The sequence below is a fragment of the Pyxicephalus adspersus genome, chromosome 2 (genome assembly GCF_032062135.1).
Source record: "Pyxicephalus adspersus chromosome 2, UCB_Pads_2.0, whole genome shotgun sequence".
Lineage (NCBI taxonomy): Eukaryota > Metazoa > Chordata > Amphibia > Anura > Pyxicephalidae > Pyxicephalus > Pyxicephalus adspersus.
In genome coordinates this window covers 97,148,598-97,163,259 of record NC_092859.1, presented here as the reverse complement: position 1 = coordinate 97,163,259, position 14,662 = coordinate 97,148,598, and the positions used below count along the sequence as shown (strand labels likewise).

The window sequence follows — 14,662 nt, the reverse complement described above, 5'->3', positions numbered from 1 at the left end:
AATGTTACACCTTTGATCTGTCAGTGATTGCAATGTTCTGGTTGATCATTCATCATTTTAACACACTTTTGGACACTTTTGTGAAGGTTTGTGGTGGTGGTTTGATAAAAATAGTAAATTGACACCTTAGAAAACCCCAACATGATATTTGGTACCATTCTCTGGATGTGGTTGAACAAGTTAAGTTACTTCTTATCCACGTGTCCTTACAGTTTCTGTAGCTTATAATTGCAGTAAAAGAAAACATAATTTTCTGCTATAGAGGCTCCAACATAATAATTTCTATTTATTTATTGTATACCCTTTTAATAAGTATCAAATACCTGGTGATTCTGCCAGTAGCTTGGAGTTAATCCAGCCTGGCAATGTTCTGTAGGCTAATTGCCCCTTTGCAGTGTTGCCACCTTCCTGCGTATGCTCCAGGTTTGTCTCCTGAGCATGCCAAAAAAACATTAATTCATTTTTTGTGAACAAAAGTCACATAAGCACAAATACGACAATGTGCTGTGCAAAGGGGAAGATAGAATAATAGTTAAGAAGATTGACCAATAGGGGTTCTCTGGTGTAATAAGTAAAATTTTATCTAATCATTTTTTGGTAATCTATAAAGGAATAACACATGACATTAACAGGCTTTCCACACACAGCTCTAATTATTTACCATATCTAATTACTACAAGGGAAGGGGCCTGGGAGAAAAAAATCCTGAACATTAAGTATAACTAGACCTATAGACCCCATATTGCCTATATTGCCCTCCCTCCAAAAAAATACATAGAAACTGAGATGTCAGATTGATGGTGGATATTGGCACCTCCTAGTCTGCTCCCCCCTTTGAATTTGCCATTTGGAAAGAACATGGTAGTAGTTGTGGCTATATCTTTTGGTTTTAATGCTTGGCAGATACGCTCTCAGAAATCTACCAGTCTGATCAGTCCTAATGAAGCTTATGTTGCGAAACACGTTGAACACTGAGATTAGATGTACTAACTAATGTTTCTGGTTTTTATAGATATAATAAATCATGTTTTTAACGTGAAAAATGTGTGATACATCCCATAATTAGTGCCTTTAAAGTCCTTACAATTGATTTGGTTTTGGTTATGTAAAATTGCTGAATGTGTCTAAAAATATATGGTTATCCCTTAAAATAAAAGATATGATGTTAACATACAATAACACTCACAAAGCAGCTCACAATGTGCTTAATATCACACACATGCCTAAACAGGAAATAGAATTCTTATTAAAGTGGTTATATAGCTTCTTTATTAATATACTTGTTGTGTCAATATGTTTCAACACATTTCATGTAAGGCACTTCTTCAGGAGTATGAGGAGGTGATAACAAGCATATGCAGCGATTAAGATGATCAGCACAATATGATGATCAACACTAGTTATAGCGCAGATGGCAGAAATCCAAAACTCTAACAGTGGAAATGTCAGTCAAATTATGCCCATGTAATGTCATAATATATTATGAGGCCATGTTACACCTATTTCACTGATTCATTGGTATATACAAAATAGTAGAGGCTCAATGCACTGATCCCTGCACTGTACTTGTGTACAGCAACTGCCCAAGGATATGGAGTCTGTGGTATAACTTTCTGAGAAGGACCAACGCATTTTATAGAGTTCTGGCAGACAAACAAGATCCCTGCAAAGGTGCACATAATCAGCACTGGATCCTCCCATGAGATGTGATAATACTAATCCATACCCCATGTAAGCTAAATCTGTTTTTTTAACTTGTAGCTTACTTTCCCCTTGTTACTATTACCTGAAATTAAATTTAACCTTTACATTCCAGATAGTTAAAAAAATCTGATGCTTCCTTCAGTGTGTCAAGTTATAAAATGATCCCAAGCTTTTATCATTTTAACCCAAAATATCATTTTGATGGCATGTGGGTTGTGTGCCTAACACAAAGTAAGGAAAGGTAAATATAAAAAATATGAACACACTAGTAACCATTCTCTGAATTAAAGACTGTACTGTACTGTATTAGGGCTAAAGAGGGTCCCCAATAGTGTGAGTCTATGGTGTGCATATGGCAAGCCACAGTGCAGTGGTAAGTATAACTATAAAAACAACAATAAAACTATCTGGTGTATTAGGGGCTAATATAGGAGTATATGCATAAAAGGATACAAATAAAGATATTAAAATATAGGGAAATTTTCTTTGCAAGTCTGGTGCGCTTTTCAATGGTGATACAAATGTCTCCTCAAAGAGGCCTGTATGTCAAAAGGACCAAACCTAACCCTTTGAGCCTACTTAAAAAAAAACTTAATAAAATGGAGGCAATTTAGCAACCAACAAAAGAATTAACTTTTTGGTCAAGAGTATGCAATATAGCATTAAGAGCAGCTATTCCTAAACAGGTTTCCTCCAAAAGTTGCCAGGGGTTCACTGAGCCGTGGCTGCTTTATAGTCCATAAGATAGTGCCTGCATGGTTTTGGGGCAAACACCACTTAGCAAAACCATCTGCATAAAACCAAGAGCCTTTCTAGATGTCTGTAGAGGTGGCATGCAAGCCACTAATGTATGAGGGGCATTCTTGACACTGATAACCAATGCAAATAATTCTTTTGGGAATTTTTCCATTAAGTAATTATAATAGGGGCTCTCCAATGCATGAAAATATTTTGAAGGTTCCCTATGTCACGAGTGTAGTCTGTGAGCTTGCTAAATAGGCTAAAGAGGCTATTTTCTGATTAACCAGCAGATTGGATGTATTTGATAAAGCTTGGAAACAGGTACGCCCAGCGTCAGAACTGCCTGCATTCGCAGGAGAGAGATGCCCGTGCTTTAGTAAGGAAGAGGTAAGTGTGACACCTTAGGAGCAAAAAGGTTGAGAAAAGCTGATATGCAGTGTACCAGTCAGGCATATATATTATACAACATAACATGTAGTACAGGAGCTCCTGCTTAGCAGGTACACATGGGTACTGTTGACCAGGAGCACCAAGGTGAAGAACTGCAAACCTAAACTTAGTGATGCCCATGCTTCTGAGCCTTCGCATTCATATGTATGTCATGTATACGAGCAATGGGCCAAACATTGGTTGTATTAGTGCCAATTGTTTTAGTGTACCCTGAACTAACCATGGTATTCAACATTAGTTTACTCTGAGGAAGGATTTGTTGCCAAACTAAACTCTCTTTGACTTTAAACATATAAGTGGCAATGGCACACTTGTAAAGGTTTCATAGTGGTCATGCCTGCTGAAAGCTGGGAAGGTAATAGTTCCTAAAATACTTTTTTTTTTTTTACAAATTTGCCAAACTTTCTTTTTTTCCTTTGCAGGATACTGTTTGCCTAAGTATTTTATAAAAAAATACCTATCCCGCAAATCTATAGCCACTGAAACACCAAGCAATAGCAGGAAATATGGACCTACTAAACAAAACTCATCTTGTTAAATTTAAAAAGAGCAGCCTCTGTCAGTCCCAATGGATTAATTATGCGTAACCAGTAAACTTTATGAGAAACTTGAAACTTAGTCTCTCATCTTGCAGGTCAGAGTCCCTTTTAACAAGTAATGATAAGACCAGTATCATTTATCCAGCACCGCTCCAGCCAATTTCCCATCTAAACATTGTACTGGGTAAAGTTTCACTTGATATTAACAGATGATGGGAATTTGCAGCTGCCGCTGGCACTTTCAACTCATTCATTTCAAACATGACAGATTATTTTGGTTGCTGTTTGAACAGGACAGTGCATCAAAAAAAGGCACAGTTAAAGTGAATCTGTCATCCAAAACTAACAGAAGGTAAATACAAACACAACATTCCTCACACTGCTACTCTTAGACATCTTGCTCCACTACCAATAGGGTGTTTTTTGATTGACTACTGAAAATCAAGACAAATGGGAAACAAATTTGTGGCAGCTAAAAAGAAACGATTGTGAAAAGTTTGTATTAAAGTAAAACTAATTATGTTTGTCAATCAATATCAGTAATACATTTTTATCCGAAACTGTTTGCTTGTTGCAGCCAGCTAATAATGGTTGTACAATGGCATTGCAGCTTAAAGTCCAACTTTAGTCAAAGCTGTTTTTTTTCTGTTTGGCTAGAATAAGGCCCTTTTCACACTTGCTATTGCAAACCATGCATTAAGCGTCTTCCAGGTGCTTAGCAAAACGCTGCTAAGTGCCCAGGTGCATAATCTGCACTGAAGAATAACCTGTTGTCCTTGCATTTGCAGTTGTGGTGCAGTTCTTTCTCCAGCGAAGGAAATTAAGCCCCATTGCTAAAATGCTTCCAGGAACAGCGCCACAACCCACTCAACTCAAATGCTTGCACAAAATGGTTCCCAATTACATGGGAGTGAGTTGTGAGGGCAGTGTACATCCCAGGTAGTCCCAGATGGATCATTTTATGATGATCCATTTCATGTTATCAATGGTTCTACCTGATCTAATGAATGATTATCCCAAATGCAACCCAAGAAATGATCCAACACAACTACCAATGATATAGTTATGTGCAACTTACCTTCCCCTTATGAGTTATTATAATAGGCATGGGCCAAGTCAATTAAGTCTTGTGGATTAATTGTTGTAATAGCTTGTTTATTACTAAGATGTTATTTCACTCTTGTTAACTGACATAACACTTACTTGAATTAAACAATATTTATTGGAGTCATAAAAAATACAAACCAAAGAAACAAAACATTTTAGTGCAAAACACAAGACTCGTTGTGATCATCTTTCAATGTAGATAAATATACTTTTATACTATAGAAAACAAAAAAGAGAAAAACAATAAAAAAAATAAAATAAAAGTTAATCAATATTTACATATAATTTATTTTTCCTTGCAGTTGCCCAGGATTAAAACGGTTCAGCTTCTTGAGGAGTGCACTTTGGTTGCTTACACATGTTTAACAAACAGCAGATAACTCAGCAAAGCTTTTTGTGTTCAGCATTTACAGATGTGGATTCTACCGGAGTTCTTTAGGTACCTCCACCTGCAAAACAGAAAATTAACATGTTCTTACACTGCATCAAGTAAATGTCTCATTTATAAAATATTACTGAAAAGTATGTAGGATAGGTCTGTAGCCTTCTGCATACAGCCCCCTTTTATCAGGGGTGTTTTGATCCCAACAAGAAAGGAAAGCAGTTTTGCTTTTACACTCACCACATACTTAATGTATTGTTATTCTTATAATATTATTCTGTAGTAGAGCTGAGGAGATCAGGGCAAACAACCCTGCTTAGATTTTAGTACAACACTGCAATGTTGTTATCCCATTGCAGGTAGATGGCATCTCATTGTAATTTTGGCCGTATAACCTGATATGTTTTATTAAGTTTTATTACAAACAGTGGTTTTAGGTAAAAACCACTTCGGACACTTTTTGGAAAAAATATTATTATCCAGTATTTATATAGTGCCAACATATTACAAAGTCATGTCCCTAGCTGGGGGGAAGCCAATTGACTTAACTGCATGTTTTTGGGATGTGGAAGAAAACTGGAGTACCCGGGGGAAACCCACACAAACACAGGGAGAAGCATGTAGATAGTGTCCCAGCCGAGATTCAAACCTGGGACCTAGCGCTTCAAAGGCCAGAGTGCTAATCTCAGTGCTGATCATGATTTTTTTTTTCATGTTGCTCACACATACACTTTGGGGAGGTCCACTTTTATGACTGATGGACATCCACTAATTGCCATCCATTCACCAAGCAGATGCTTTTGTAGCAACATAGCAATGCTATTCCTAAGATTCTAAAACCACAATGTTCACACAAATGCAAAAGTAGAATGCCTATTAATGTCTAACATTACATTGCCTGAAAGTGCACCCGCCTTGAGAAAAGTGTAAGGGCTGCCAAGGCATGCCTCCTGTAAATGTTAAATCCTTGGCTGGTCTGACGCAAAGCCTTGCTAAACACAAAACCGAAATGTAAATTCTAATAGCAATCAGGCTGATAAGTAAATGCAGTGTAAGGAAGCAAAGTGGGGAAATACCTTTTTCATGGGCCAAGTGTGCTTGCACATTGCCTTACAGATATATCCTCTCATCTGATTCATCATTAGGTGGGTTAATTGGCTGTGACCATGTGACATCCAAATAAGGAAAAACAATAAACTAAACTTCTAAGTAGTTCAGCATTACAGTGGAAACCACGTGTCTAGATGAATAGGAGCAGGAGTTGGTCACAGGATGTGGGTAGTTTGCAATTTTAGGATCTCAGACTGCTGGTAAAAACTTAAAAACATGAGAGGTCGTGCATGTGTGAAAAGGTGTACAACTACAGCCAAGCAAAGCTACACAATGAGTTTTTAAATTTGTAAAGTTCAGTTTCAAATATAATACCTATGAATGTCGCTAATAAATGTGAATTCTCTAGGAGTTTCCTTTGTTCAATTTTGGGTTTACCAGGCTTTAAAGCAAATCTGTATTAAAAAAATGTTAGCATCCATATACTCCTAGCAGGACCATCCTGAAGTATCCATCAGTGAATGGATTCCATCTAACAAGCATTATATTGTTAATCATGAACATGTAGTTAAAAATAAAATATTCTCCCTTCATGTCAGTGACTCAAAATCCTGAAGCTTCAGTATAAGGTTATCTTTTACATTATTATACTGTGTGTTATCACACTGATATATTGCTTTAGTGCATTTATGAAATAGCTAAGGTGCAGATTCCTCAGTTCAATTGATTTATAAAATAGTTCATAAATTTCCATATTCAAATCAGTACATCTTCTCTTGAAAGAACCTTGCAGACTTCAGTATATAAAAAAGGACAGTAAACAAAGATGCAACTTACACCCACAATAGATTTGGTATTGCAGAACTTCTTTATATTTACACAAAAGAAGCATGGTCTGCAGAAGCGCTCATGTTCTGGCATGAGTACTTGCCTGCCAGGCCACAGCTGATGGATGTGTATCTTTGTGTGTGTACTTTCACAGTACCATGCAATGAAACACTCCCACGCATCAGACTATTATAACTCCCACATGCCAACCTTAATGATCTTCAACTATCTTGTTTCCTAGGCTTCCTTGATCTGATTATCTGACCCAGACTGTCCTGATCTGACTGTGGTGTTACTCCTGGTTCTGAACTGGCAGTTCCTCATTGCACCTGGTTAAATTCCTATTGCTGTCCTGGCTTCATCCTGATCTTAATCTATCTTTAAACCCTAAATAAAGTGTGCTGATCATTGGGTGTAGTAATGAACCTGCTCTAAAAAAACAAATATATATTTTTAAATAAATATATTAAGCTCGAAAATTACTTTTATTATTTTTACTGTATACTCTTGTTGCAACCCTATAGGTTGCCTGCCATAGATGGGCCACAATGGTCCCTTTACAGTAGTGTTTAATTTATGCAGAGGGGACCACAATGGGGCTTCCCACAAGTTAACACAACTGAAGAGGGAATCACATCATGGCAAATTACAGATTTATGTTGGATTAAATAGAGTACCCATATAGGACATCATGCATAATCTTTATTGTATTACTATTTGGTTTGGTTTTACTGATTTTATAAAACTACTTTGTTAATTGTAGTTAATAAATATTTGTTAATGTTTTCTCAAAACGCAATATGTAACGGAGGACCACAAATTTGAACAATTCTGGAGCACTCTTCAAATACTCCCAAGTATGGCTGGCAAATTTAAAGCCAGAAAAGAACTAAATAACGGGAAAAACTGCTAAATACCATGACCTATAAATCTTCTAATTAAGGATGTGAACAACACAGAATTCACTCTCCCTGCTAGGCAATAATGAAATATCAAACAGCATTTTAAAGAACATTTAGGGGTAAATGACATTGACATACCTTCTTCAACTGTCTTAGACTGCTTCCCCTTATAGCTTCCATGAGGTCATCATGTGCGGATCTTTGCGGTGTAGATGGTCTAGAACCCTCTTCTGCTTTCTTTTCTGAAATTGATCTGAGAGAATTCTTTATTTCTTTTAGTATATTATTTTGTTCTTTTTTACTTTTTTTGCCTTTTGTTTTACTGTGTCCATTTTGAATTTTCTTTGCCGATCTTTCATGCTGCTTGATGACTTCAGCAATATTCCTTGTAGGAGTCTTTTTTTCTTGCAGTAATGGAGGGGCAGGTGGAGGAGGTGGTGGAGGTGGTGGTGGTGGAGGAGGAGGAGGAGGAGCTAAGGTTATGGTAGCCTGAACTTTTCTAGTTGGTTTTGGAGATGACCATGGTGAACTCTTAGGGGACGGACATGGTGAAACCCCTGGGGTTCCTCTTTGCAATGTCTTGGTCCTTAAGTTAGATGAAGGATCATAACCAGATTCCTTTTGTTCCAGCATTCTTTTCTGTCTCTGTTTGTCCATGTTTCTGGTAAGTATGCTTGTCATAGACATACGTGGTCCTGGAAGCTCAAAGTGATACCCTAGTTTGACAATACTTGTATTGTCTTTTAGTAATTTCACTATTTCCATTTCCACCTGACTTCCCATAATGTGCCTTTGATTGTGAAACCTCAGTTCTGTCAAGATATTGTTGGAATACTGAAGAGCTCTCATAATAGCTAATATTCCTTTTCCTGTGATAAAGTTTGATTCAATGTTTAAAGATGTGATACTTCTATTAACCCTCAACATGTTAGCTATAGCTAACGCCACATTATCATCAGCATGGGTGTTTGCTAAACTAAATATTTTAACATTGGTATTATTTTTCAGAGCTTCTGCAAATGCAGTTAAAGTATCAGCTGTTGCATTCTCAATGTTATTGAGGTTTACTTCAACTGTCTCTTCATCATCGTTTTTAATATTTTCAAGCGCTTCCTCAATAACAGTTGGGTTTGAGAGAGCAGGGCCGGGCAAAGCCCTACTGTGTACAGTCTCTTCTGCATGTCTGCTGTATTTGTCACCACTTCCACCGAATCCATTGCAAGTTGGCTTATTAGCAGAGACCCCATTGCATTTTATAGCCGGTGTTCTGATGGGAAGTTTTAAGGCTTGCTGTTGTTCATTTTTGCTACACACTACCTCTTCTTTTATTTCCTTGTCACTCTCTTCTAATTCACTTTCATTGTCTTCCTTTTCTTCCTCTTCTTCTTCCACTTCTTCTTCTTCTTCTGCTTCTTCTTCTACTTCTTCCTCATCCTCATCTTCTTCTGTATAAACCTCTTCTGATACTTCACTGTTGCTTCCTACAAAGTCATCCTCTTCAATTTCATTTTCTTCCTCTTCCTTGGGGTTCTATAAAAATAAACATATTTTAGTTAAATTGTTTTGTTTTCTAGGTTCTGAGAAAATGTAAGATCATATTTTACATAAATGATCTATCCAACCATACCTATTTATTAATTTTAGAAAATAATTGGGCAGCAAAGAAAGAAACAACCTGATCATATACTACAGGATACCATTTAGAATAAAATATAGGGTTTGGTACATATTTTTATAGTTTGTTTTCTATGATTCAAACTAAAAAAATAAAAAACAAGGTAAGGTAATATGAGATTTAAAAAAACAGTTCTAATCACATTTAAAGTCTATACAGCCATATGTTTTTACATTTTATGATATTTTGGTGATTTCATATGAGCACAGATATACTTGATAGCAATTAAATATTACAAAAATACAATTTGTCAAGGACATCCTAGGCTTCATGACTAATGTAACAAGCAGCCAAACAACATTTTATCATACTCCAGAGCCTGAACTAAGATTAAATGGTGGTTATATATAGAAGCGATATAATACGTGCTGATAACTACCATACTTGGAAAACAATCAAATACCAGAGACAAGTGCAGGGCTTTGTTCCAGCACAGAGAATCCAGTAAAGGGTCAGCTGTGGATTTTCTTTGCAAAATGATTACACTTATCAGATGTCACAGAAAAGTTGACATAGATATTTTAATTGGGATGCTGCTGACAATTTTATTTAGGATAGGTAGATAGATATAACTTGTCAACAACAACAATGCAGTGCCATTGTCACAATACATTTTTGTTGGGTGTCCTGGACTATAAAGTATATGTTCCTCAACAGCATACAGTGAACATTTGGCTTATTGGGCTTTACTTAGGATTTTCAATTTATCATTGCATGACAATATATTGTTTTATTAGTTTACTTCTTTTTGGAAAAAAAAATTAAAATCTATTTTTACCAGATAGTATGGATTATAAATATCTACACTTCAATTGAAACATGCGTGTTGGAGAATTTCAAATAGCACATTTGTTGAATTAATGAGAATCAATATATCAGATCACCAATTATAAAACAAAATTTGTTTCTAAAGCTCAAAGGTCTGCATGTATGAAAATTAGCTGATCTGAGTCCCTACCTAAAGTCAGTCTACTTGATCATGGCAAATTATTTGGCATACTTTTAGGAAACATTTAGGAATATGTGCATTGACTATTTTTTTTAACGTGTTTTTTTCCCAAAGTACATTTTTATAACGCAGAACTAAATTACTGTTATAAATCTTATACAGGGCAATGACCTGTGCATTGCATATTTTCTGAATCATTCTGCATATTTATCATTCAGATTTCAATACAAAAGTATTTTGTAAAAATATTAAGTAGTAAAACCAAATATTTGTTGTAATGAATAAAATACATTTAGCTGCCTTATTGACTTACATGTTTGTGTATGCACATATTAGTAAGTAATAAGTAAGAAAATGCTAGGAATAATTTTCTGATAAATATTTTTTTTCCTATATATTAGTTTACCATCAGAAACAAATTTTTGTTGTCCCATCTGCTCTAAACTGAGGAAAAATTAAATCCTGGTTGGTATGAGATATTGCTCTTTGCCTTTGGTTTGTGCTCTTTTGTGCTTTTTTTTTTTTTTTTTTTTGTATTTAATAACAATAAAACATGTTTTAACGGCAAGCAAGATATTTATACGATTTTTAGTTTTGTTACATAAAAAAAAAACTTTTGTGTTTACATAGTTGGTACAAAAATTCCTTGGACTCACCTGAGCACAAGCTCCAATTTCTTTTTCTAGTAACTTTTTTGTTTCCTTTTCCCAATAAGCCATTAGGGCTTCCCTGCTGAAGTTAGCTGTTGGAGACTTTTCTGTTAAACTTTTTTGCCTCATTCCAACAGGAAGGTTATGATCTGGTTCAATATCCTCCAATTCCCTTTCCAGTTCCTGGAGCTCTTCTGGTGAGAGGGAAGCCAGCAGCTCATCTTCATCAATATCTTCATATTTACTGATCTCTCTTCTGTATCCAAAGGTAGACATGGTCCCTTTGGGAGCTTTAGTGTTCTAAAGCCAGTCAACTTCAATATGTTGATATGGAATACAAATGGCGAAAGAGCAGACAAATGTGTTGTGTCTGCTGTACCTTGTCTGAGCTACAAATGACACTTTAGATGAGAAGAAGCACAGCCTTTTAAGAAAGGCTAAATGGGTGTTCCCATAATACAAAAGGGGATGAAAGCATACTCTATTTCAGCCTCCAACGTCAGCTGGATGCAGAGACAGAGACAAAGTGACATCACAAGTGAATGCCAGGCTTTCAGACTCCGGGATTAATTACACACTAGACCTTACCATATAAAGTTTACACTGATAACCTAAGGATGTCCACTTATTGTCACAATTACATAGTGGACTCTGTTCAATAACATTTGTTTCTTGTAAAATTGGTGAAACAAAAAATAATAGGTACTCCCATTTTGTTAGTGTTAGCACAGGAGCGTTGGGATCCCATCAGAGCTTCCTTCCTGCAAATGGTATACTTGGACTACATATGTTCATTGAGATGTTAGGGTTCATATCTTCATTTGTTTACCTACTACTAGATGTTTTACCAATTTTCCGGTGTAGAACCACAGCAAGCATATAGGGATCAGACTTAAAATAATAATGGGAATGATGGTATTAACTGAGGGGCAGGTAGAGTAGATATTAACATTTTTTGTACAGATTGTTTTACTTAACAACAGATTCATTTTGAGTTTGTTGTAGAGACATCACAATGATTTAAAAGCTGATCCTCTATCTGCTGCATTGCTGTCTGCACTTAGTATTAAATCTATGACATTTAAAGTTGATTATGTGAGTTACTACATTGCCTCTGTGTTCTGGCAATAAACATAGTAGCTAATAGTAGATAAAACTGTTGGTAGATGTAGGTATGACAAACAGAAATGTTTTAGTTATTTTTTCTGCTAAAGGATCTATGTGGAATATACTATTAGAAATAAATCCATTTATTGTAAAGACAATCAGAAGGATGAAGCACTGTTTGACTAAAGTTGTGATAACATTTTCTGATGCTACGAATAGATCTTCTGAAAACTTAATTTTGTCAGCAGTTTTTTGTTCTATTTAGCAACACATGCCCCAAAAGTCAAGTTGGGGTGTGATTTGCTGCTATAAACAACATTTTTCTTCTAGGTATTATATGTGAGACAATTTCAGCAATATATATTATGGTTCAAAATGTTCTTATTGACAAAAGGCATATGAAAAAAAAAAACATATGAATTTTGCAATAATAAAGATTCATCCAACAATACAAAAAGCAGAGTAGAATGGTAGAATTGGTAGCATTGGTGAACAAAGGTAGCAATATAATTAACACAAAATAAAGTAAGGTAATGACAACTCATAATGGCAATAGTCAGACAGCAACAACAGTTATTGGGCTAGGGGTAAAGGGGGTGAAGGTGTAAGATGGGGGGGGGGGGGCCCGTTTGCTTCTGAAGTTAAATTGAGTTAACCTATATTAGTACTGGAGTTGGTGGGCAACCAGTAGAGGGAGTGGAACCTAGTCACCGTTTCAACCTATAGTGCTATAGTGTTCCCAGCAAGCCCAACGAGATGCAAACTTGTCCATACAATCATCGTCGAAAGCCCTGATTTGCTCCATTCCAAAATTTAGTTTACTTTAAATACTACTTGTATACCCAAAGAGCTAATGTGGTCGGGGATGTTTGTTTCCAAAATAGTGGAATAAGCTGGCGAGCAGCAGCTAGAATATGGCCATGTAAGGCCCTCTGTGGGTAGGGTGAGAGGTCTGGAAAAACCAAGAGCAGACCTCAGGAGAAGCAATATATATTATATACATATTTACAATATTAACATATACAGTGAGGGAAAGAAGTATTTGATCCCCTGCTGATTTTGTAAGTGTGCCCTTGGACAAAGAAATGACCAGGCTATAAGTGTAATGGTAGGTTAATTGTAGGTGTGAGAGACAGAATAACAAGAAATGAAGCCTTAAAAACCCAGTGCTCAAAAATCAGAGCTTGATTTGCATTGTAATGAGTGAAATAAGAATTTGCTCCCCTGTCAACCAGTCTGAAGACTGGCTAGGCCACTCCAGGACCTTCATGTGCTTTTTCTTGAGCCATTCCTTTGTTGCCTTGGCTGTGTGTTTTGGGTAAATGTACACAATCAGCAGGGGATCAAATATAGATGGTCACCAGCAGATGGTCACTAAAAATCCACACCATCTGATGGCCTTGGCAGGATGGAAGGGCTTTGGAGCATATTACCAACAAAATAGATCTAGAATACTTCAAGACCAGTGACCATACAGAAAGGCACAATTCCATAATCTGCACAAATTGCAGTGGAAGTGGCCATTCTAATTTCACCACTCTTTGTGATCCAGGACACTGCTTTAGGTGCTTTCACAGTAAAACCCTTTACATGAACAAGAGTCTATTTGGACTCATGAAAATCTCCCACTGTGTGACCTAATATGGGGGGGATATATAACAACAATTCTGCATATCCAAGATATCCAAAAAGTGAACACTGCACTGCACTCTTTTCCAGTATCTAGTGATTTTGTTTAAAAAAAAAGTTTAAATTGCATTGTTTATGTAATGTTTCAAATACATGTCTTGATGATCTATTCACATTTCTGGAATAATAAGGTATATCCTAATAGACTATGTTCCTGACACTGGAATGCACATGATACAACCTTTAATTGAGATATGTAAAATCATATTTTTTCATGTACTTATTGCTTGTAAGGATTTCCAATCAAAATCTTGGTCTGGGTACTGACTTCAAAGCTACAGGTTTTATAGACAAAGTCTCACCCCATTAAAAATCTTGTAAACATATTTCTGTATGCAAACAATGATGAAAAATATATGGAAAATGTGTAACCCTCATATTACTGAGGGTTAGAGTGTAGATGACCATGTAGATGACTTATAACAACTACAAACAAATTCACATACACAAATTATTTGCTTTAAATAGATCAAAGAATGTCTATGAAAATGCAGAACTCCGTGCAGATAATTTTCTGGTCCAATTTGTATTCAGGGCTCAAATGCTAAAGATAACAGTGATAACCAATAACCCATCATCACAATTTATATCACTCAACAGTTACTTTGATTATAACCCAAAGCAGTACTTCAGCACCTGTTTTCATTGTATTACCTCCTTAGTAAGTAGCAGTATTTTGTTTTTGTGGCCAGTGTAGTTCTACTCAGTCTATATAATCTTTTCCCTAGTTGGCTATTGTTCAGATAGGCACATCTTTTCATCTCTTGCCGGTGTAGGAGAAAGATACTCTTTTATGTCAATGTGATTAAAAGAAACACACTAAAGGTAGACTGAGAAGACTAGATATAAAAATTACCTTTTAAACTACCATAAAATACAAATGTAAGGC

The 14,662-nt window shown here is 36.0% G+C and overlaps 1 protein-coding gene across 1 annotated transcript; it reads right to left on the bottom strand.

Annotated features, from left to right (window-relative positions):
* Positions 1–4,637: 4,637 nt before the first annotated feature.
* LMOD2 (leiomodin 2) lies at positions 4,638–11,378 on the bottom strand. The gene is made up of 3 exons (XM_072401581.1): positions 10,984–11,378; positions 7,842–9,233; positions 4,638–4,990 (listed from the first exon to the last, which is right to left on the bottom strand). Exons 1-3 carry the CDS (start codon positions 11,251–11,253, stop codon positions 4,964–4,966), a joined length of 1,689 nt encoding a protein of 562 aa, XP_072257682.1. The 5' UTR covers positions 11,254–11,378; the 3' UTR covers positions 4,638–4,963.
* Between the last annotated feature and the right edge of the window lie 3,284 nt (positions 11,379–14,662).

Excerpts from the sequence above, each read along its gene's own strand:
- LMOD2 (XM_072401581.1), bottom strand. The coding sequence starts at position 11,253 with ATGTCTACCTTTGGATACAGAAGAGAGATCAGTAAATATGAAGATATT. Across the intron at positions 9,234-10,983 it reads AAATTGGAGCTTGTGCTCAG|AACCCCAAGGAAGAGGAAGA; the intron begins GTGAGTCCAAGG and ends TTATTTTTATAG. Across the intron at positions 4,991-7,841 it reads GTCTAAGACAGTTGAAGAAG|GTGGAGGTACCTAAAGAACT; the intron begins GTATGTCAATGT and ends TCTGTTTTGCAG.